The sequence below is a fragment of the Lepisosteus platostomus genome, chromosome 3, assembly GCF_059453375.1.
Source record: "Lepisosteus platostomus isolate fLepPlt1 chromosome 3, fLepPlt1.hap1, whole genome shotgun sequence".
In the NCBI taxonomy this organism is placed as follows: Eukaryota; Metazoa; Chordata; class Actinopteri; order Semionotiformes; family Lepisosteidae; genus Lepisosteus; species Lepisosteus platostomus.
The window spans coordinates 25,357,076-25,381,839 of NC_142613.1; the positions used below are offsets into that span (position 1 = coordinate 25,357,076).

The following is a 24,764-nucleotide window of genomic DNA, read 5'->3' on the forward strand; positions in this document are numbered from 1 at the left end:
ACTACGAAAATTATTTCAACTGCGACACTTATCATTCAACCAGAGCTCAAAATATCACAAGGATCCTCAAGAGCACAACAAAGACTGTATTAAAAGATACTTGTATCAGATACATGAGAATCCAAGCTTTTTTTATCTACGCTTTCTTTTAAATAAATACAACTTTTTTGTATCGATGACACTTTTCTAAAATTTATAAAATAAATAAAGACAATTACAATCTAATCTTTCCATGTTTGATCCCATGGGGAAGTACAATACGCTCCTGCTTTGTTTAACGATGGTATGAAAAAAACATCTAAATAGTGAGAAAACTATGCTTAAAGTTAATTAATTGACTTAGAAGACAAAGATAATGATTTACATTGCATTTTCAGATTGTGAATCAATAAAGGCATTTAATTAAACACGTGTTTGTGATTTTAATCAAAATGGGGGTAATGGGGTTACACGTCCTCATGATCATCTTAGAATCTTTGTGTAAGCTGTAAGTTTTTTTTTTACTTTTTAATTATACATTTAAAACACTTTAATTTTGTAAATGCAACACACATTCCATACAGATACAGTACAATCACATTCTCCTGTCTTCCTATGTTGTAAAACGAATAAGCAGGTGATTGAGATAACAATGCATCACCCACTGAATGGAATGTTCTTTTTTACAACTGAAAAAAGAGGTGATATGTGTCTCCTCTATAACTCTTCAGTTTACAGAGAAATTCCCCCAGATCCTCACAACATTATCCAATAATATTCTTCTTGTGTCTAATTTTTAGTTTAGCAGGATTTGCATGATAAGCACAGTGTTTAATGGGGGTGACATTACCCACATCTATTATCATTGTACAACACTACTTCGGGTGGGTGGCTGCGTTGGCCTGCATAGTCTGCAAGGGAACACGTAATAGGTTTATTCAATGCTGAAGAGAGAAGAGAGAAAACACAACGTTTCGGCTGTGAAGCCTTCTTCGGGTGTGAGGGTCTTTAGCTCAAAATGAAACATTTGGAGTTTGTAATGTAGGGCGCTCTGAATGAGTTAAACTTTGATACAGGAAAAACGTATTTCCCAGAAGCTATACTGACTCTCTCTGATGCAGTGCATCTGCTGGTCAGGTGACCACATTATTAATAATATCTTCCGTGTTGCATTAACTAACTCTTCGGTTTATTCCTCCAAACAGTAGATGAATATAATTATATCTTTAATTATTTCTTTAGATTTCTTTAGATATGCCCTTATATAGTTTGAAATTATTCATTGTTATTGATTTGCTAAAAATTAGCTATTTTTGTTTTTCAAAGAAATGTTTATTTGTTAAAACAGAAACTGATAGCGACTGCTAGGCTTGAACTGCTAACCTCAGAAATATAAGGTACACGCTTAAGCCGTCACACCACAGACATAATCACATGTAAAAGAGTGAAACTGAAGCAGACATATCCAAAGTACTACTGTGATAATTTGAGCTACAGTACATTAATATAATTATATCGTTATTCATTTTTTTAGATAAGTGATTCCATATTATATTCCCTATTAATCAAATTCTTAAAGTATGCTTTTGTTTACTGTGAGAATGAGCATATTCTTTCATTCGTCTGCCAGTGGAGTCTCTATCCCTGCCTTTCAGCGCACGACTGTAAGTCTATCCCGTACCGGCGCCTACCTTAAAAATCTCCTCTTACTACCGCACCTGGAACGCACTCCACTTCCCCCTGAATCCCCAAGACTGGCCAGATGAGTGCTACTCAATACCCGCTCCATAAAACAACAAGGCTCTTCTTTTATGTGACATCATCAAAGAAAAAAAACTGAACCTTCTGTGCTTAACCGAAACCTGGCACAAACAAAACGATGGACAAACCAACTAATTCCTCCCGGGTATGGATTGTTTGACCTTCCGCGTCTTTCAGGCAGAGGCGGGGGCATCATTGTTATTTACGACCTTTTTTACAGTCTAAGTCCTATTACTATGCCTCCTCCCTCTTCTTTTGAGTGTCTTGTTTTAAATGTTTTATCCCCCAATCTACTATTATTGCCACAGTATATAGACCACCCAAACCCAGTGAAAACTTCTTAGGTGAGTTTGCTGATTTTCTCTCATTTTTATGCCTTAAGTTTAAAAGGATCCTTATTCTAGGGGACTTTAATATACACATCGATTCAAGGTCTTCCAGTCTTGCTAAAGACTTCCTTTCTCTATTGGGATGCTTTGATCTTACTCAGTTTGTTTGTACCCCTACACATAACAAAGGACACACCTTAGATTTAATTATTGCAAATGACTCTTTTGTCTCCCATTGCTCTCCCCTTGATCTAGGCCTCTCAGACCACTTAGCTATTCTTTTCAATCTGGAATTACCTATTTCTAACACCCCCCCCCCACGCTCTGTAAACGTCCGCAACTGGCGATCAATTGATCGCCCAAGGTTTGCAAATTCTGTTCTGTCCTCCTTATCTTGTTTCTCTTCATCTGACCCTCTAGAGGAGAAAATACAGTTACTTGCCAGTGCTCTTTTATCTACCTTCGACACCTTTGCTCCTTTAAAAACTCGAACCATCTCCTTCTCTCGCCCCACTCCCTGGTACAATGACCAGCTGTGATCCATGAAAGCAGCGTCTCGCAAACTTGAGTGTAGGTGTTGTCTTTCTGGCCTAAATGTACATTATCAGGCTTGGAGAGATTACTTATCTGAATATAAGGTTACTATAGAGTCTGCTAGATCCACCTACTTCTCTCACATCATTGAAAATCACCAAAACAACCCAGACATCTTTTCTCCACCATCAACAGACTGCTTGTGGTGCGAGCCAAACTGCCCCACCACATTACCTGCCTCATCACAACTTTGCAACACATTCTTAGATGTCTTTAGTTCTAAAATTGACAACATCCGGCATCACATTCTTTCCACTACACATATCATTTCCATACCTCCTCCCTCCTCATCCAACTTCTCTGGTTCCCTTCTCTCCAGCTTCTCTCTTGTTGACTCAGCATCCCTCAATAAATTAGTTACTTGCATGAAACCCATCACATTTATTTTAGATCCCATTCCCACCACTTTATTTCAGTCCTGTTTCTCTTCTCTCTATCCTATTGTCTTCAATATTATACACAATTCCATGAGCACTGGCATTGTACCAATGGTCCTCAAAACTGTTGCCATTACCCCCGTGCCAAAAAAGCCTAACATGGCTCTCGACAATCTTAACAATTTTCGCCCCATCTCCAACTTACCCTTTCTTGCAAAAATTCTAGAACATGCTGTCACACTTCAGTTACAAAACCACCTCATGACAACCAACCTTTTTCGAACCCCTCCAATTTGGCTGCCATCAACTTCACAGCACAGAAACTGCCCTGGTCAAAGTCACCAACGATCTTCTAATAGCTTCTGATTCTGGTTCTCTTTCTATACTCATCTTTCTTGATCTCAGTGCTGCTTTTGACACTGTTGAACATAAAATCTTACTTTCTGTTTAATTTTGTTTCTGACACTGTTCTCAAATGGTTCAAATCTTACCTCACTGATCGCTGTCACTTTGTCTCTCTTAATGGGTATAGGTCTCAAATTGGTCTTGTTAAGTCTGGTGTTCCTCAGGGCTCAATACTGAGCCCCTTGCTCTTCAGCATTTACATGTTTACACTTGGCCTCAGCTTTCATTTCTACGCTGACGAGACTCAACGCTTGACATTTGACCCACATGTGCAGCACACTGTCAAAACATCTTTTTTTCACCTTAGAAATATTGCTGGACTATGCCCTATGCTATCATTAACTGTGTCTGAAAAGCTGATCAACACATTTGTGTTCTCTCAAATTGACTACTGTAATGCTCTACTCGCTTGGGTATCTAAATCTACTCTGAACAAACTGCAGTATGTCCAAATTTCAGCAGCCAGAATCCTGACCAGGTCTAGTGCAAGTGTTCACATTACTCCTATCCTGGAGTCCTTGCACTGGCTTCCGGTCAAATTCCGTGTAGACCTTAAAATCCTCATGCTCACCTACAGATGCAGCCATTCAAAACAAGCAAGATACCGCATTATTTTGCAGTGCGCTTGACGCGGTGTACCGCAAGTTATGGTATTAATACCGTATATTCTCACATAGAACCGCATGATACCGCAAGTAAAATAATAGTATCCGGAGTTTCTGCAAGGTGGAGCTAATAAAGCTCAACCTCTCATGTTTGAGCTGTCGCCATCAAAGTCTTTACCGAAGATATTACTTATAGTATTTATAATGAATGACCTTGAACAAGCTGTAAACTCAAAGTATTGCCCTGGTCCACATTCTTTTTTTCAATGACAGTCTTTGTAAAAGTAACACCACAGCATTTCATTGATCCAATCACGCATATGTTTCCAATCATGCAAAGTACAGTAATTTTTGAGAATCTCCTATTCACCATGCCTTTCACATGCTCATAAAAGATATTGATTTAGGAACATAAACATATTACTGTATGTAAAACTGTACTGTATACAGTATGTATATGTATATTTAATGTCTTTACTGTGCCCGTTTTAAGTATTGAACATTTATATGGAATTTTACCACTGATGGGAAATCTTAGTAGCTGAGCATAAAAAGAATAGGAGCATAACACATGTGAAGACCATAAACGATATTAATTTTGGAACATAAACATACAGTATTACAGTATGTAAACTGTATATGGCTGGTCTCGGTACTTTAAAGAAAAAATACATACCAGTATTCCATTTCTCCCTAAACATTTTAAGCATCAAAGTCTTTAACTAACATGTGAAATAACGTGTATAAAAAGTGGTAGTTTTAAGCTTTTCTGCGAATACGCTCGATACCGGAGTCAAAAAGCATACTTTTAGAATTTGATTAATAGGGAATATAATATGGAATCGCGTATCTAAAGAAATTAATAACGATATAATTATATTAATGTACTACAACATAATAGTACACACTGTACAATGTCTGTTGATACTGTTTGTGTAGTGCTGTTTCACCACACTTCATGCGACCTTGTGGGTGGTACTGTGGTCTACGTGCCTGACTTCAAAACCACAGGTTGGGTGTTCAAATCCAGCCGGCACCATGACTTTTCCTTTAACAAACATTTCTTAAAAAAAATAAAATAGCAATATTATGGACAATTAATTGACTTTTTATACTTTTAAATATCACAACATGTTCGAATTTAAATCATTTTTTAATAACAATGAATAGTTGTAAATTGTAAATACGATGTTTACATTGGCGTTATTAATTTTTCACTTGAGTGTATGGAGAATTGTCAGTTGTCACTGAGAGCAGACCCCCCCTCTTAGGCTGCGCAAATGATCTTTTAGATTTTTATAGAGAAATGGAGGCTGTATAGTATGTGTTACAGTATAAACATTTACTGTCAAACTTTAAATCAGCAATTGATTTAAAGACGATCTGTCAAAGCGCAATGAAACCTATTACTTGATTCCTATGGACGCCTGGTCCTGCCAGGGATTAAAAAAAAAAACATGCAATCGCATATCTAAAGAAATAACAGTATAACTATGTTCATGCACAAACAGTAGTATGTTACATTATTAGTTTGGGTGTCTCCTCTTGCCAGAAAGCTCTAAATTGCATTTTGAGTGCGGTTTTTGACTTTTCCTAAATTACAACCCATAAATAAAGCTGATACTGTTTAGACTTTTAGATTGCTCATAAGTCTAATCAATTATTCTACATAAACGCAGCATAACTGCTCTCTGAAAATGCTCTATTTCTTGTTCGTTTTGGAGACCTTGATCGAAACTTATTTGAGATGTCAGAACAGATTTATTTTCTGTGTATTTCTGTGTGCGCATTTCCTACATTGCTTCGTTTGTCGAGATGAACTTTTTTTCCTACGTCTCTGTCTACTGCAACTCGAACATGGAATGGTTAAAGGTGGCAACAAGTCAGGCACCCAGAGGTGAGGGGTGCGTCTTTTTGCCTCCATAACTAAAATGCCAAATAGGAGTGGCGCAGCGCAGTTTTCATCACTTTAAACCAGTTTCACAGGTATTTTCAAAGCAGAAGGGGGCGAGTCTTCCAGCGATTACAGATCAGATCAGATTCCCTTCCCCCCACAGAAAGACAGACAAATGTTTTAACTGTTTATTAGTTGCTATTCACCACGTGGCAGGCAGCTCCAATTTTAGGCATATGCGATAAATACTGTATATTTAGCTGAAAAGCTGCAATGTGTAAGCAGGAACACATCATTACAGTGCCTTGCGAAAGTATTCGGCCCCCTTGAACTTTTTAACCTTTTGCCACATTTCAGGCTTCAAACATAAAGATATAAATTTTTTATTTTATGTGAAGAATCACCAACAAGTGGGACACAATTGTGAAGTGGAACGAAATCTATTGGATTTTTGAAACTTTTTTAACTAATAAAAAAATGAAAAGTGGGGCGTGCAAAATTATTCGGCCCCCTTGCGTTAATACTTTGTAGAGCCACCTTTTGCTGCGATTACAGCTGCAAGTCGCTTGGGGTATGTCTCTATCAGTTTTGCACATCGAGAGACTGAAATTCTTGCCCATTCTTCCTTGCAAAACAGCTCGAGCTCAGTGAGGTTGGATGGAGAGCGTTTGTGAACAGCAGTTTTCAGCTCTTTCCACAGATTCTCGATTGGATTCAGGTCTGGACTTTGACTTGGCCATTCAAACACCTGGATACGTTTATTTGTGAACCATTCCTTTGTAGATTTTGCTGTATGTTTGGGATCATTGTCTTGTTGGAAGATAAATCTCCGTCCCAGTTTCAGGTCTTTTGCAGACTCCAACAGGTTTTCATCCAGAATGGTCCTGTATTTGGCTGCATCCATCTTCCCCTCAATTTTAACCATCTTCCCTGTCCCTGCTGAAGAAAAGCAGGCCCAAACCATGATGCTGCCACCACCATGTTTGACAGTGGGGATGGTGTGTTGAGGGTGATGAGCTGTGTTGCTTTTACGCCAAACATATCGTTTTGCATTGTGGCCAAAAAGTTAGATTTTGGTTTCATCTGACCAGAGCACCTTCTTCCACATGTTTGGGGTGTCTCCCAGGTGGCTTGTGGCAAACTTTAGACGAGACTTTTTATGGATATCTTTGAGAAATGGCTTTCTTCTTGCCACTCTTCCATAAAGGCCAGATTTGTGCAGTGTAAGACTGATTGTTGTCCTATGGACAGACTCTCCCACCTCAGCTGTAGTTCTCTGCAGTTCATCCAGAGTGATCATGGGCCTCTTGGCTGCATCTCTGATCAGTCTTCTCCTTGTCTGAGCTGAAAGTTTAGAGGGACGGCCAGGTCTTGGTAGATTTGCAGTGGTCTGATACTCCTTCCATTTCAAGATGATCGCTTGCACAGTGCTCCTTGGGATGTTTGAAGCTTGGGAAATCTTTTTGTATCCAAATCCGGCTTTAAACTTCTCCACAACAGTATTACGGACCTGCCTGGTGTGTTCCTTGGTCTTCATGATGCTCTCTGCGCTTTCAACAGAACCTTGAGACTATCACAGAGCAGGTGCATTTATACAGAGACTTGATTACACACAGGTGGATTCTATTTATCACCATCAGTCATTTAGGACAACATTGGATCATTCAGAGATCCACGCTGAACTTCTGGAGTGAGTTTGCTGCACTGAAAGTAAAGGGGCCGAATAATTTTGCACGCCCCACTTTTCATTTTTTTATTAGTTAAAAAAGTTTCAAAAATCCAATAGATTTCGTTCCACTTCACAATTGTGTCCCACTTGTTGGTGATTCTTCACATAAAATAAAAAATTTATATCTTTATGTTTGAAGCCTGAAATGTGGCAAAAGGTTGAAAAGTTCAAGGGGGCCGAATACTTTCGCAAGGCACTGTATATATATGAAAAATACATGATTTAGCTCCCAAACAAACGCAAACATGTTTTAAATAAAATGTTATTCATTCATAATCTATCGCATAACTCACATTCCCAAGTGCCCTCCACCCCGTCTAACAATTTTAGTAAGACTAACGAAGGACTAAGGATGTTGTCATCTGTTGTTGAAGCTCTGTGAGCTCGGTGACTTTGAGACCACTTGTTATTCCAAGTTATTTGAATCACCACAATTCAAATAGAGAAAAAAGAGCTGACTGACAAGATTTAAGATGTGGTTGTCAATGTTAGATTAAAAAAAACATTGCATGACGTTAGTTATATTGCTTGAAAAATAATTTTATTTCAAAAGACTGGATAAGTAATTCAAGTGTTTTTTAACTTCCTGAAAAACAAGTAATAATTTAACAATATGTGCAAACATTTTATGTCGCTGTTGTGAATGTCTGTAGAGTGCATCTTATTTGCCTGTCCTGACTGGTGGAGCTCATCCAGCTGTGTCTGGATATCTTGGTCAAATATTCGGCTAGTGTGTATTGTCTGTTTAGGGTTCTGTAGCATTCCACACGGCTGGGCAGCTTGTTCCCCCCTCCTGCCCCTCTTTGTGTACAGTAGAGCCTTTGTGTATAAGATACTGTACATGGGAATCCAAGCTTTTTTATCTACGCTAAGAAGTAGTCTTTAAAATTTCTTCATCACACAGTGAAGTCAAAATTCCGGGATGTGCCTATATTAGAAAATATAGGATTTCTTCGAATGTATGTCAGGCAATCAGACTTCAGGACTGGAATTATCCATTTTATAATGGGGAATATAGTGTAAAACCCTGGGTTTGGTAAAATGTTTCAGGCATTCATGTGAAGGACAACAGAGCATTCACTGGCTGATTATCATTATTATCATTATTATTAATAATGGTATTAATTTAAGGGTCTAAATGTCTAAAAATATGTATCTATATAGCAGGTAGTATCACTGTATTCCACTTTCTTTGTAAACACGGAAAAACAGATTCACAACGTGACGCTGTGTCACTGTGTAAAAAAAAAACGGTTTGAACACCCTATATTGTAATAAGCTGCTGAGCTAAGAATAGGAATGTTCCTGCTGTCAGAGGGGGTGGAAAGTGCCTGCGGTCATTTAATTAGTATTACAATTCGCACTGATTCCCTTGCGAAGATATGGACATAAGAATATTCCTGCATGGTCAAAAAATGGCATTAAGCACTTAAAATCAATATGGTCAATGATAGTAAACTGTAACATGCTGTAACAAGATCGGCTAAACTGGGAAGAAAATGCTTTCAGAGAAAATGTTTCAGGTGTGAAGAACATAGATCCCCAATGCAATTTCAACCAAACCATTTCCCACACACCCTGCCCCCACTGCCATTACAATATACACAAAGCACAGACATCTTTCAAGCGGATGATCAGGTGTTTCCGTCAACATCTTCCAGCAGCACTCCCGTGCCCAGACGAGAGAGAGACACAAGACAAGCCTGCAAGCCCGTGAGAGAGCGAGAGAAACACCAAGGGGTGCGGAACCAGGGAACTATTTACATGGAAAACGGAGATCTCCCCAGACTGTCTGCCCGTTTCACTGTTACCTGGATACCTCTTTATTTAGAACTCACTCTCCCCCCTGCCTGTCTGACTTTTTTTAATCCTTTGTGCCTGGATTGCAGCCGGTAAGATATTTTTCCAAGAAAAAAAGAGAAATTAAAAAAGATAAATTTCACCAGAGCCCCTTCTCTTCTTGTGTCTAATTTTTTAGTTTAGAAGGATTCAAGCAGGATTTTAGATCAAAGGCAGCGACCTCAATCAAGCCCAAATCATAATTGAACCCATTCAGAGCCTACATTACATTTTAGTGTTTCTTTCTGAATAGAAGACCCTCACACCTGAAGAAGGCTTGCGTTTTCTCTCTTCTCTTTTAAGCATGTGTAAAATGCTATAATACAATTTAAAATAATTAAAAGTTTAAACAGTATCAACTTAACTCCATTAATATAAGTATCGAGTGGTATTAAATAAATACAGCTTTTTAGTATAGATTACACTTTTATAAAATGTATTTAAAAAATAAAAAGGATTACAATCTAATCTTTCCACGTTTGATCCCAAAATCCCAAGAAAAATAAATCTAAACGGGGAGAAAGCTATGCTGAAAGTTTATTAAGATACTTAGAAGACAAAGATAACAATCTATGTTGCATTTGTCTGATTGTGAATCAAAAAAGACATTTAATTAAACGCGTTTGCGATTTAAATCAAAATGGGGGTAACGGGGACTCTCTCTTATTATCAACACTAGTTCAATTGTGGTTCTTCTCAGATACTGTAGTTGGGCATTCAGGTAGATTGCCAGGCGAAATAAAAACAGGTTTCGATAGTTAATAACCACTTTTTATGCACGAAACACAGGTGATTTTTCTTCCTCCTGATCAGCTTAGAAATCTGTGTACGCTGTAAGGTTTTTACTTCTTAATTAAACGTTTAAAATACATGTTACGAATAGAAAAAAATAATCTTCTGTTGTCTTCCAGGTATGTGAAAAGATCAGCAGGTCTTTTTTCCCCAATCAGAGGGGTGTCAGATGGTGTCAGCCAATCACCATTCTGAAGCCGTACCATAATCTCTAGGCACACCCCAGAATTCTGTCGCATAGTTTAAATCATTTTAATTTTAGAAAATTATGAAACGCTCGGTTGAAAGCAAGGGAGATTGTATGATATAGTGGACATAAAAACAAGAGTTTGCTGCAGTGTTATTGGAAACCCAATTATAACAACAAATTGCTGGCATTATATCCTAGAAGACACAGACCTATGCCATTGGGCGTAAAAGAAAATGGCAGATGAACTAGGGATTGGACAGTTTGCAAGTGCTTGTACAATCGATGGAAATGTTCAAATAAATGTGTAAAAGAAATAAACAAAAAAATCATTTATTCCTTTATCATATTGGCTAGCTAATGTCCTCTCTTTGCTAGTTACTTGTGGCTGTGTTTCTGCATTGCGTAGCAACGATTGACTATATTCTCAGGCGGAGGAACGTAAACAGCTTAATTTTTGTGTTAAATAAATTTTTTAAATTAAAATTCATTATATACAGCAATCGCATATTTAGGGACCGTTTCATAAAACTTTGATGCTTAAAATGTTTAAGGAGAAATTGAAGACTAGTGTGTATTTTTCCTTTAAACTACCAAGACCAGCCATATACAGTACAGTTTACATACAGTAATATATTTATGTTCCTAAATTAATACCGTTTATGACCTTCAGGTGCATTATGCTCCTCTTCTTTTTATGCTCATCTACTAAAATTTCCCTTTAGTGGTAAAATTTCATAGAAATATTCAATACTAAGCGGATTAAAATGTGCACAGTAAAAAGATTAAATGATTAAATCTTTTCACTACCGACCAATGTACCATGAGTGCCCCTGTCGGTCATTTTGGCCAGCCAATCACGTACTGCGGTACGGCGCGGTGGTGCACACGTAGTTGCCCGCAGAATGGGTTTGTACCGTGCATTTTGAACGGCTGCATCTGTATTCACGTTTGCTAATTCACATTTTTATTTCACTATTAATTTCACTTAACACTGAATATTAGAAATCTTTGTACGCTGTAAGGTTTTTACTTCTTAATTAAGCTTTTAAAATACACGTTTCGAATAGAAGCAACACATTCTGTTGTCTTCCTGCTATGTAGAACAGATCAGCAGGTCTTTTTTCCCCAATCATAGGGGTGTCAGATGGTGTCAGCCAATCACCATTCTGAAGCCGTACCGTAATTACCGTACTCTTATGGAACATGACTTTGCTAAAATGTATTTAAGAATAAAATCGATTACAATTGGCACGTCTGCAGCTTGTTCATGAAACCTAGAGAGAAACCTCCTTTTTCATGAAACCTCCAACAGAGCTGTTCAACCGGTTTTTATCGGGCACCTCTTATTTCAGTCGTAAGCGATAAATATATTTAGTTGAAAAGCTGTACAACACAAGGCATTTCGTTACTCTAGGAGGTTTCGTGAAAATGCACATTGTGCTGCTGTAATACAGTTTAAAATAATTAAAAGTCTAAGCAGTATCAGGTTTATTTATGGGTTGTAATTTAAAAAAAGTCAAAAGCCGCACTCAAAATGCAATTTAGCGCTTTCTGGCAAGAGGAGACACCCAAATCAATAATGTAACATGCTACTGTTTGTGCATGAACATAGTAACAGTATACTGTTATTTCTATTTCTGTTACACGCGATTCCATGTTTTTTTTTTTAATCCCTGGCGGGACCAGTAATAGCATTCCATGCTGAAAAAAGAAGAAAGGAAACACATTCCATAAGAATCAGCGCCTTTATATAGCGCCTTTAAAGGTGGCTTCTCAAAGCGGTTTAGGGGATAAAAACAACACTAACAAACAACAACAATATTGTATTTCATTGCACTTTACGTTGCATTGTGCATTGTGCTGCTGTAATACAGTTTAAAATAATTAAGTCTAAACAGTATCAGCTTTATGGGTTGTAATTTTAAAAAAGTCAAAACCCGCACTCAAAATGCAATTTAGAGCTTTCTGGCAAGAGGAGACACCCAAATTAATAATGTAACCTGCTACTGTTTGTGCATGAACACTGTTATTTCTTTAGATGCGCGATTGCATGTTTTTTTTTAATCCCTGGCGGGACCGGGCGTCCATAAGAATCAAGTAATAGGTTTCACTGCGCTTTGACAGATCGTCTTTAAATCAATTGCTGATTTAAAGTTTGACAGTAAATGTTTATATTGTAACGCATACTGTACAGCCTCCATTTCTCTATAAAAATTTAAAAGATCGTTTGCGCAGCCTAAGAGGGGGGGTTTGCTCTCAATGACAGCTGACAATCCTCCATACACTCAAGTAAAAATGTAAAAACGACAATGTAAACATCTTATTTACATTTTGTTGATAATAGAAATGTTAAGTTCTCTAAAGCTTTGTGATAGTTTACCCAGGCAGCAAAAGATCAGCTACACTGGGAAGATGCAACACCGAAGATATGATTAATAACCTTTTAAATCTGAAGGGAGATCTAAAGGGAGAAATATAAAAAGTCAATTAATTGTCCATAATATTGCTATTTTATTTTTTTAAAGAAATGTTTGTTAAAGGAAAAGTTGTGGCGCTGGCTGGATTTGAACACCCAAGCTGTGGTTTAGAAATCAGGCACATAGACCACAGTACCACCCACAAGGTCACATGAGGAGTGGTGAAACAGCCCTACAAATACAGTCTCAACAGACATTGTACAGCGTGTACTATTGTGTTGCAAAACATGAATATAATTATATCGTTATTAATTTCTTTAGATTCGCAATTCCATATGTAGTGTTCTCTCACGAGGCACCAGTTCTGTAGGGGTTTGGGCATTTACTGGGACAATTATTAATTGTGGCAGTAAATCACAAAATGATTCTTTTAATGGTCTTAGAATCCAACCATGCGGTATAACTCAAACAACGCACACACACAGGTACTAATACACGAGGATACATTTAATAATACATAGAATATGCATGTAAACCTAATAGATCTTATCGTGAGGGTTATCAGAATACAAAAGATATATATTCATTCAGTTACGAAGAGTTACATATATCGAGAGGACATACGTTCAGTATATCATTCATTTAGACCGTTACGGAAATGAACTTGGTCACAACTTCTACACTAGAAACTCAAAACAAGTACGTAACTCTTAGGAATTAAATTGATATCAACTGGTTGGGATAACAGTTGAATTCTCGAGCTGTAATGCAGTGAAGTTGAATACTCATCCAATCTCCGGGGATTCAGATCTCCTGCGGGCACAATGAAGCAGTTGCAGGCTTGTTGCTGTCCAATCCATGCCAGACTGTGCTGTGCTGGCTTGCGACGGTGCGCTGCTGATGCTCACTGAAGTACGGCTAGTTAGTGTTGGCTTTAACAAGCAAAGTTGTGCTCAGGAGAAAAGTTACTGTGGGTCCCAGCGGGTCAGGAAGAGGACCAGTTTGTTCCTGATGAAGCGCTAATTTTTGAATAGTGATTCAGCTGTCCACAGTTCCGACCTATTCACGAGGCTTGCTGCTGATGCTAACCTCGGGTGGATCTTTTGGTTACTCTCGACTCTTAGAATAAAGCAAAGTTCTGGCACTCGGACACACTGGCCGTTACGTGGTTGTCCGGGCTGAGTCTCAGGATGGTCAGGAGGCGCACTGCGAGAATGTCCTGCCCTTGGGAGCCTTTCTGCTCCTGGGCTGTCCTGCCCTGGAATTCTTTAGAATAGTCTCGCACCCCTGGAATTCTCCTCAGAATAGTCCTTAGGCTCTCTGTGTTGCCTGTTTTTACCTGGAGGAACTTCAGCTCGTTCATTGGTTGAAAGTTTCATGGGCATCAGAGACCCACGTGGGTTTCTCGGCCCTACCAGTCCCTGATTGGTTGATCAAGGTGAGACATGAGTCACTTACTCCTGACACTTAGGAATGCAGTCCAGATGTCCATCTGGCACTCCCTAGACAGATAGGCGCCAATGGATGACCATTGATCATGATAGCCAGGCTTAGCTAAGTGCATCCCCATTTGGGAGCTGTACCTTATCAAAAGAAAACATCTTTAAATCAGCCTGCATGAATAGCTTCTCTGTGGCTGCACCACAGAGATGAAGAGAGAGATGGGGCCTCATTTGGGAAAGCACAGCAATACTTAATTCTGTCTTATTAACAAGCATTGCCGCTACACATATTATATTAGCAGAAAAGCTTAAAAATACCACTTTTTATACACGTTATTTCACATGTTAGTTAAAGACTTCGATGCTTAAAATGTTTAGGGAGAAATGGAATACTGGTGTGTATTTTTTCTTCAAAGTACCGAGACCAGCCATATACAGTTTACATACTGTAATACTGTATGTTTATGTTCCAAAATTAATATTGTTTATGGCGTTCACACGCGTTATGCTCCTATTCTGTTTATGCTCAGCTACTAAGATTTCCCTTCAGTGGTAAAATTCCATATAAATATTCAATACTAAAATGGGCACAGTAAAGACATTTAAATCTTTCTACGACCGACCAACGCACCACGAGTGCCCCTGTCGGTCAACCAATCACGTACCGCGGTATGACGCGTTATTAAGCGTTATGACGCGAGATGATGTAGCCAAATACGTGTTTTTGCTGCGCACTTTGAATGGCTGCATCTGTATAAGGCTCTGCATGGCTTGGCACCTCAGTACCTGTCTGAACTATTATCATCCTACTCCCAACCTTGCAACCTTCGCTCTTCTAATTCTGCTCTCCTTACTGTCCCCCAAGCCTGTCTACATTGTATGGGTGACAGGGCCTTCTCCTGTTATGCCCCCAAGCTCTGGAACTCTCTCCCCAAGGATATCAGAGAGTCACCTTCTCTAAACGCCTTCAAATCCAGACTCAAAACCCTCTTCTTCAGAAAAGCCTTTACTTAACTGGTTCCATTCTTCACCCCTCTGCTTTTCTTAGTACCTCCATCCATGTCTCCTCTGTATATTGTAATTGTGTTTATCTTGTGTATTCTTTTTATTTATTGTTGTTGTCAGCCTGTAAAGCGCTTTGAGAAGCCACCTTTAAAGGCTCTATATAAAATAAAGTTTATTATTATTATTTTTATAAAGTATATAAACTTAGTCAGAAGGAGCATGTAAAAATGTGTCCAAAATGACCACATGTAAGACTTTGATGCTTAAAATGTTTAGGAAAAAAGTGGAATACTGGTGTGTATTTTTTCATTAAACTACCGATACCAGCCATATATAGTTTACATAATATGATTTTGTTCCTAAATTAATATCGTTTATGATCATCAGATGCGTTATTCTCCTCTTATTTTTATGCTCAGCTACTAACATTTCCCCTGAGTTGTAAAATTCCGACCAATGCACCACGAGTGCCCCTGCCAGTCATTTTGGCCAGCCAATCACGTACCGTAATATGACGTAGGTTGTTGCGTGCGGTATGGGTTTGAATGGCTGCATCTGTATGGTCTGTGGTGTTGTGTTTGGATTTTGCTGGTAAAAAATAGATTGAATTCTCCCATTGTGCTGTCTACATCTTAAGAATTTTTGGTCAGTGTTATGCCACTAATTTCTTGGTTTATTATAAATGAGGTAATACCTCAATGTTTGTATATTGGATATTGAGGATATTGAAGATCACTTGTATTTGTGATACTTTGAGAAATTATTGAAAAATTTGTTTTATGGTAATAAAAAGTGTAGCATTAAATCCAAATTGATGCAATAAATTGGATATGGATCTAACGGCCATAATAAGGTAAACAAATGGAGCCATGAGAATCTCTGTACCACAGATCAAGATTTATATACTGTATAGTGCTATGAATATTCTTAACATGACCATCTTTTGAGTTGATGTTGTAAATTAAAGCACACAGATACTGTATAAAGATTTTTTGACTATTTGGTTTCACAGTGTGGAGGAGGGGGGCAATGAATGGGGGTTCTAATGTAGTGTTTTTTTTAGGAAATTATGAGGAACATAGGTGTTTTTGTATTTAAATGTGTTTGGGAAACTAAAAACAAAAAGTAAAATTTGTACAACTTCAGAAATGTAATACTTTCCCAGAATCAAGGCATGATTCTTCCCAACTGTCCATCTAAATAGTTAACCATTGACAGAGAGGACAATAAAATAACTTGAAAAATGAACTATAAGTGCCATATCTTCCAAAGATACCTGAGAATGCATTCCTCCACTTTATGGCAATAAAATAGCAATAAAATAATCAAATGCAATATAGCCATGTGAATGAGAATAGCTTTGTTGTTGCGAAAGCTCCAGAGATGGGTAATTCAAAATTAAGATCAAAAAGGAAAAAAAACTGTATTCATTGAGAATAAAGGGTATCAACCAGCAGCCATATCAATCTGCAACTCACAACTGGCAACCCACTGAAACTATGCAGGTGTGAGCCTGGCCAGTACCTGGATGGGATACCTCCTAGGAGGTCTGCTGGAAGAGGTGTTGGTGGGGCCAGCAGGGGGTGCTCACCCTGTGGTCCATGGGGGTCCTAATGCCCCACTATAGTGACGGGGACACTATACTATAAACAGGTGCTATCCTTTGGATGAGATGTAAAACCAAGGTCCTGACTCTCTGTGGTCATTAAAAATCCCTGGGTGTTTCTTGAAAAGAGTAGGGGTGTAACCTTGGCAGCCTGACCAAATGTCTTACCAATCATGGCCTCCTAATAATCCCCATCTATGAATTGGCTTCATTACTCTGCTCTCCTCCCCACTGATAGCTGATGTGATAGCAGGTGGGTGCTGCACGTTGGTGGTGGTGGTGGAGGGGAGACCCCATTACCTGTAAACCGCTTAAGTGGAGTGTCCAGAAAAGCACTATATAAGTGTATGCAATAATTATAATTACACTATTATGTATACTTGAGTCCAAATGACTCAGAAAATATTGTATTGGCGTTAAACATATTGCTTCCTGACTATACTACAGGTGTTGTTTTCTTGTACCAGGGAGACATATTAAGTTTCCTTTGGCTTTGCCTGTAAGGTCATCAGACTCTACTGAAAAACAGCTTTTTCATGTATACTATTTACATTCTCTGAGATATTTCTAGGGGTATTTGCAAATCTAGGTTTAATAAAACACAAATCAATGAGAAAAAAGTTCAATTTAGCCTTTGCAGAATATTTAAATAAAAAAAACATCAACACAAAGAGAGGTCTTAAATAAAGAGGACAAAGAAGACTAGTCAAAGGAACAATGAAGGGCCCTAGCACACAATATACAGATGCAGCCATTCAAAATGGGTGAGGTATTTCGCGGCATACCCCGGTGGGCGTGTCGCGGTATCACGCGGTATCACGCAGTTCACGTGTGTCACGTGACTAACTATCCGGCGTCGCCTTGTAAAACCCCCAGGGGGAGCTTAACCTCTCATGTACAGCATTCGAGCCTTTAATTTTGAACTGTGTATTACAGCATGTTAATCATCAGTCATTCAAATGTTGGTATATTTTATGAAAGCAAGATTGCTCAGTTGGACAAAAGTACACAACCTACCTTTATCAGAAATATTTATGCATCAAAGCCTTTACTGAAGATATTACTAATAGTATTAATAATGGATGACTTTGGACAACTGTATACTCAAAGTATAATTTCTTTAGCACATTTGTACAAGCACTTGGAATCTGTCCAAGCCATACTTTGTCAGGCATTTTGTTTTACTTCAACGGGCATAAAAACTTCCTTGCTTTTAACAGGGCATTTCATAATTTCTAACTATGAAAATGATTTAAAATGCGACACCTATCATTCAACTAGAGCTTAAACTATCACAAGGATCCTCAAGAGCACAGCAAAGAGTGTACTAAAAGACACTTGTATTTATCAACGCTTTCTTTTCCGTATACCAGATTTTATGGAACCACTTCAGAGGGGTGTTCCAGGAATCGGCACTTTAAAGAAAAAAATACACAGTATTCCATTTCTCCCTAAACATTGTAAGCTTCGAAGTCTTTAACTAACGTGATACCGGAGTCAACAAGCATACTTTTAGAATTTGATTAAAAGGGAATATAATATGGAATCGCGTATCTCAAGAATTTAATAACGGTATGATTATATCCGTGTACTGCGGCAGGGCTGTGTAGGGCTGTTTCGCCTGCCTGTTCATGTGAGCTGTCTTGTCGCCTACTGGTAGTGCGTGACTACCAACTGGCAGGTTGTGTGTTCAAATCAAGCTGGTGCTGGACTTTTCATTTTTATTTATTTATTTTTTAATCGCGTAACATAAACATATTACCGTATGCAAACTATACTGTATACAGTATGTATATGTATATTTAATGTCTTAACTGTGCCCGTTTAATTGAATTTAAAAAAATTATTTAAAACACTAACATTAAGCTGTTTACATCTTCCGCCTGAGAACAGTCACCCGTTGCTACCCAACGCAGAATGGTGATTGGCTGACACCATCTGACACCCCTCTGATTGGAGAAAAAAGACGTGCTGGTTTGCTATACATACTGTACCAGGAAGAGGATTTCTTTCTATTCAAAACGTGTATTTTAAAAGTTTAAGAAGTAAAAACCTTACAGCGTACACAGATTTCTAAACTGATCAGGATCGTTATCTTTGTCTTATGCATAATAATGTTCACCGCTCTGTCCAGCAAATTAATAATAAACTTTATTTTATATAGCGTTTTAAACGAATAAGTAATTAGATTGCTCATAAACCTAATCACTTGCTTTTTCTTTTTATTTAGGCTCAGATTTCAACTATAAATCGTATTATTAATAACCATAATAACAACCAACCAACAAAAACAACCATATAAACATAAAACCAACCAAAAACATAGATAACAACCACAATACAAAATCAAATAATCAAACCATTTTACTCTCGCAAATTCCTCAAATTATCATAATCCCGCCCCTTATGCAAAACCAAACCCTCCTCCCATCCCAGTTTATCCTCTTTATCATAAACAAAATCCACCTCAATTTTAAACATAAAGCATTACACAAAATCAATACCTCAACGGACCTAATTTCCATAGCCCCGCCCCTTATGCAAAACCAACATCCCTCCCCTGTTCTCTCTCTCCCCTGGCGGTTGTAATTGTTTTTATTTTCAAATAAATTTTAGCAAAGTCATGTCTTTTAAAAATCTTAAGATTTTTATATTTATGTCTTTATTTAGTGGTTTCATTAGTGACAAAGGCTAAACTTTCTTGGAAAAATGTCTTTTATGTAAACCATGTTTGCTATTAATTCATTCAGGGCTAAAATATGTTCATTGTCTTCTAATGAAAGAAGGGTTCCTTTCGCCGTAGTCGGGAGCCTAGCCTTTAACTAGTAAGTACTGTACTTACTGGGTTTTTGAGGGGGGGAGGTGTCTTTCGCTGGAAATCTCGCCTCCTACTTGAAAATACCCGTGAAACCGGTTCAATTCGTCACTGCCAGCACTCCTGCAGAGAGGGGGGTTGTACTTGCAGTGTATACAGTACACGCGTTATGCTCTTCGTTAATGTCTTAGCCGGAACATATCATTATATATCATTTTGTATTTCTTAAAAAAAAATCGTTTTCCCAGCCTAACAGTATTGTTTTTAACCTGTAAAGGGCTTTGAGGAGCCACCTTTAAAGGCGCCATATACAATAAAGTTCATTATTATTACTATTGTAAATTTGCTGGACAGAGAGGTGAACATTATTACACAGAAGACAAAGATAGCGATTTACGTTGCATTGTGTATCGTGCTGCTTTAATACAGTTTTAAATAATTGAAAGTCTAAACAGTATCAGCTTTATTTATGGGTTTTAAATAAAGGTGATTTAAACGCGATTTAAATCAATATAAATGTTTATATTGTAACGCATAGGTGACTATTCATTGTTATTAAAATGACTTAAATTCGATCATGTTGTGATATTTAGAAATATACATTTGTTTGGTGCGAGTGAAGTTTTATTTAATCTCTGAGCCATACTGATTCTTCTGGAAGCCAGTTTCCGCCAGGGAGTAAAAAAAAAAACACACTATGGTATTCTCTCCAATGCAGTGCAGTTAAAAACATACCTCTAATGCTGCTCCTAAATGAATATCGTTTATGACCATCAGAAGCTTTATGCTCCTTTTCTTTTTTCCAGTGGATTGAACAGGGAGAGGCATTTCATGATGTACTTTTCACTGGTGAAACAACAGTGGCTCTGGAACAGTTTTCAACCATGTCGTTTTATAAAAAGGGGAGATATGTACACGTTACTGAAGCTAAAAGTTTAGCCTTTGTCACTAATGTAACCACTAAATAAAGACATATAGAAATCCCTACGTTACAGACTGTATATGGCTGGTATTGGTAGTTTAAAGAAAAAATACACACCAGTATTCCAATTTCTCCCTAAACATTTTAAGCATCAGAGTCTTACATGTGGTTATTTATTGCATAATTAAATTTTGAAACCCACTGAGACATCAGGTACTACTGTTGTATTTATGAAAAAGAAACAAAACAAAAAACATACTAACAACTGTGCCATCCTACTCCTTAGTTAATACATTTTATTATTCATAAACAGTTAACATTGTTAGCAAAATATTTTGAATTATATTTAACCCTATTTTTTCTTTAGTTTTGTATTTAACTTATTATATGATAGTCAGACTTAATGTATATTTGAACAATGAAAATATATTTTTACAAGATTTTACATTAAGCACTTAAAATTAATATGGTTAATAATAGTAAACTGTAACATGCTGTAACAAGATCGGTTAAACTGCGAAGAAAATGCTTTCAGAGAAAATGTTTCAGGTGTGAAGAACATAGATCTCCAATGCAATTTCAACCAAACCTGTTCCCACACACCCTGCCCCCACTACCATTAGAATACACACAAACATTTTAGCGTTTCATTCTGAGCAGAAGACCCTCACACCTGAAGAGTGCTGGCTGTGACGAATTAAACAGGTTTTACAGGTTTCAATCACAGACCATGTGACATGGGACTCAGTAAACTAACAGCGCCACTGAATTTGATAATACCTAACCAAAATCCGCAATATGGAAACAGAACCTGTGTGATTGTTGATAGATGATGTATTCGTAACATTTTTTCAAGACGAACTACAACATTTAAAAAATGACTTGTATGTACTTGATATCTCTAATCAATCCACGGGTCCCAGCACAAAACTAAAGTAAAACGCATACCGTTTCGCGCTTCTTATTAGTTGCTCAAAAGTAATTTGACCGTATGAAATGCATAATATAAACCTAGAAACATATACGTGAGCAGTACTTAAGCACTGTAGTATCGGTGTTAAGACATACCTCTCAAATACTGTAAATCAAGTTAAAAATATCTCAAGACCGATTCTGGTCGTAATGAAACCATGTTTCGTGTATGTTTTCTTTTTCATCTTGAAATAACTCATTTCTAAACCCGTTGTTTATTTATTTATCCCGTATTAATAAATAATAAATTTATTTTATTATAAATATAATAAATATAATAAATTTAATATAACGTTTATGTTTATTTATTTATCCCCCGCCAGGGGAGAGAGAGAACAGGGGAGGGATGTTGGTTTTGCATAAGGGGCGGGATTATGATAATTGGAGGACTTTGCGAGAGTAAAATGGTTTGATTATTTGATTTTGTATTGTGGTTGTTATCTATGATTTTGGTTGGTATTATGTTTATATGGTTGTTTTTGTTGGTTGGTTGTTATTATGGTTATTAATAATACGATCTATAATTGAAATCTGAGCCTAAATAAAAAGAAAAAGCAAGTGATTAGGTTTATGAGCAATCTAATTACTTATTCGTTTAAAACGCTATATAAAATAAAGTTTATTATTAATTTGCTGGACAGAGCGGTGAACATTATTATGCATAAGACAAAGATAACGATCCTGATCAGTTTAGAAATCTGTGTACGCTGTAAGGTTTTTACTTCTTAAACTTTTAAAATACACGTTTTGAATAGAAAGAAATCCTCTTCCTGGTACAGTATGTATAGCAAACCAGCACGTCTTTTTTCTCCAATCAGAGGGGTGTCAGATGGTGTCAGCCAATCACTATTCTGCGTTGGGTAGCAACGGGTGACTGTTCTCAGGCGGAAGATGTAAACAGCTTAATGTTCGTGTTTTAAATAATTTTTTTAAATTCAATTAAAGGGGCACAGTTAAGACATTAAATATACATATACATACTGTATACAGTACAGTTTGCATACGGTAATATGTTTATGTTACGCGATTAAAAAATAAATAAATAAAAATGAAAAGTCCAGCACCAGCTGGATTTGAACACACAACCTGCCAGTTGGTAGTCACGCACCTAGACCAGTAGGCGACAAGACAGCTCGCATGAACAGGCAGCCGAAACAGCCCTACACAGTCCTGCCGCAGTACACGGATATAATCATACCGTTATTAAATTCTTGAGATACGCGATTCCATATTATATTCCCTTTTAATCAAATTCTAAAAGTATGCTTGTTGACTCCGGTATCATGTTAGTTAAAGACTTCGAAGCTTACAATGTTTAGGGAGAAATGGAATACTGTGTATTTTTTTCTTTAAAGTACCGAGACCAGCTATATACTGTATGTTTACGTTCCAAAATTAATATCGTTTATGGCCTTCACACGCGTTACAGTATGCTCCTATTCTTTTTATGCTCAGCTACTAAGATTTCCCTTCAGTGGTAAAATTCAATATCTACAACGGGCTTTCTACGACAGACCAACGGATCACGAGTGCCCCTATCGGTCAACCAATCACGCACCGCGGTACCCCGTGTCATCTTACCTGCGGTACGTGTCTGTACCGCACACTTTGAATGGCTGCATCTGTAGGAGTCAAAGAGGTCAGAAATGGTCTGTTTTCTCTGACTTCCTAGCTACCATTATCAAGATTTTTACCCTAGAGCTTTACATTGTAGTTCAATGAAGGAAAACATTTCTTAAAGCTGCATTAACCAAAGAAGGTAAACAGCAATGATTCTCTAGAATCATCTAGTTGGTATTTTAAAGAAATAGGTTCCTATTTCTATTAAGGCTAAATCTAATCTGTAAACCCTAACTTTAATTCTAAACTTTGGCACTGTCTGACCAGAATGTGATAAATGTAAAATGTTATACCCCAAATCTAATTCTAACTCTTATTTCTATAGTCTGCCATAAACCTTAATTTCAATGCTTACTCTCAACCATAACCAAATTGGTTTAATTCATACATGTATGCTAATTTTGTTAGCAACTTTGAATTCCCAAACCTTATCATATTTAGTGCTTCTGTAAATACTTACATTTGTACAGACATAACAATTTGTTCTTTACAAGTCCAGAATTCTATTCCTTCTAAAGAAAAACAAACTATAAAGATTTTACAGATTCCTGAAAAAAACATTAATAAAAATGATCATTTAAGGAAAAAATCATCTTTTAATCTCTCTTTTAAGCTCCACGCGATGGCATTAATAACCAAACTGATTGAACAGGTAATTAGAACAGGCGGATAGAATTAATGGGGTCCATTTTAAAATTATACATACTGGCTACCAATTGTGACAATGTGACAAGGAGAAGCAAACATTTCAGCCTCACTTGACAAATTAAATTACAGTTACAACGGTGAATTATTGTATTTTTAAGCATATTACAAAAAAATGCTTATTACTGTATATTGTCTTTTGTTTTTGATGGAAACTATGCTTCACTTCTCCATTTTAACTTTATTTATAATAGTTGCCACTGCCTCATAAAAGTTTACTTTAGAAGAAAAAACTAAAAACATTTTCAAAATTCTCCTTAAAATTACATAAATTAAGTTAAATAATTCATAGCAATTTTACTTCCTTTACCTGTAATTACATTATCAATGTCTGCAGTAGAACTACAAGTTCATTTCATGCACTTTGCCACTTAGTTAATAGCTTAAGATTTCCTTCTTTGCTGTGTAATGCTGAAAAAAGCAGTGGAAGCTGATTGATGGTCAAAGGTCTATCCACTCAGTAATATGAACATTGATACACAAGGGTTATCAAAGAGAAAAAACTACAAGGAATCTGTAATACAGTAGCAGGTTAAGCTGGGGGGGTATTAAAAAGAAGCAGTGCTAACTTACCTTTGACACATACAAAGACATCACAGCATTTCCCAGGAGAACCATGTCCTCGGGAAATGATACGAGGCACACTTCCTGTGGCACACTCAGGAAAGCTGCACGTTGCAGGCTGGCATTCACACCTGGAAAGCAAAGGCAATAGTGTATAAATAAACACCCTTGGACACATACAGTACCTACAACGTCTCCAAGA

The 24,764-nt window shown here is 37.3% G+C and overlaps 1 protein-coding gene across 11 annotated transcripts in view; it reads right to left on the bottom strand.

Moving 5' to 3' along the window:
• crim1 (cysteine rich transmembrane BMP regulator 1 (chordin-like)) overlaps window positions 1–24,764 on the bottom strand; it is a 632,333-nt gene that overhangs the window by 321,621 nt on the left and 285,948 nt on the right. For all 11 annotated transcript variants that reach the window (XM_088625109.1, XM_088625117.1, XM_088625112.1 and 8 more), the window contains one exon: window positions 24,572–24,693. In XM_088625109.1, the coding sequence (XP_088481235.1) occupies window positions 24,572–24,693 (122 nt within the window). The remainder of the gene's footprint in view (window positions 1–24,571; window positions 24,694–24,764) is intronic.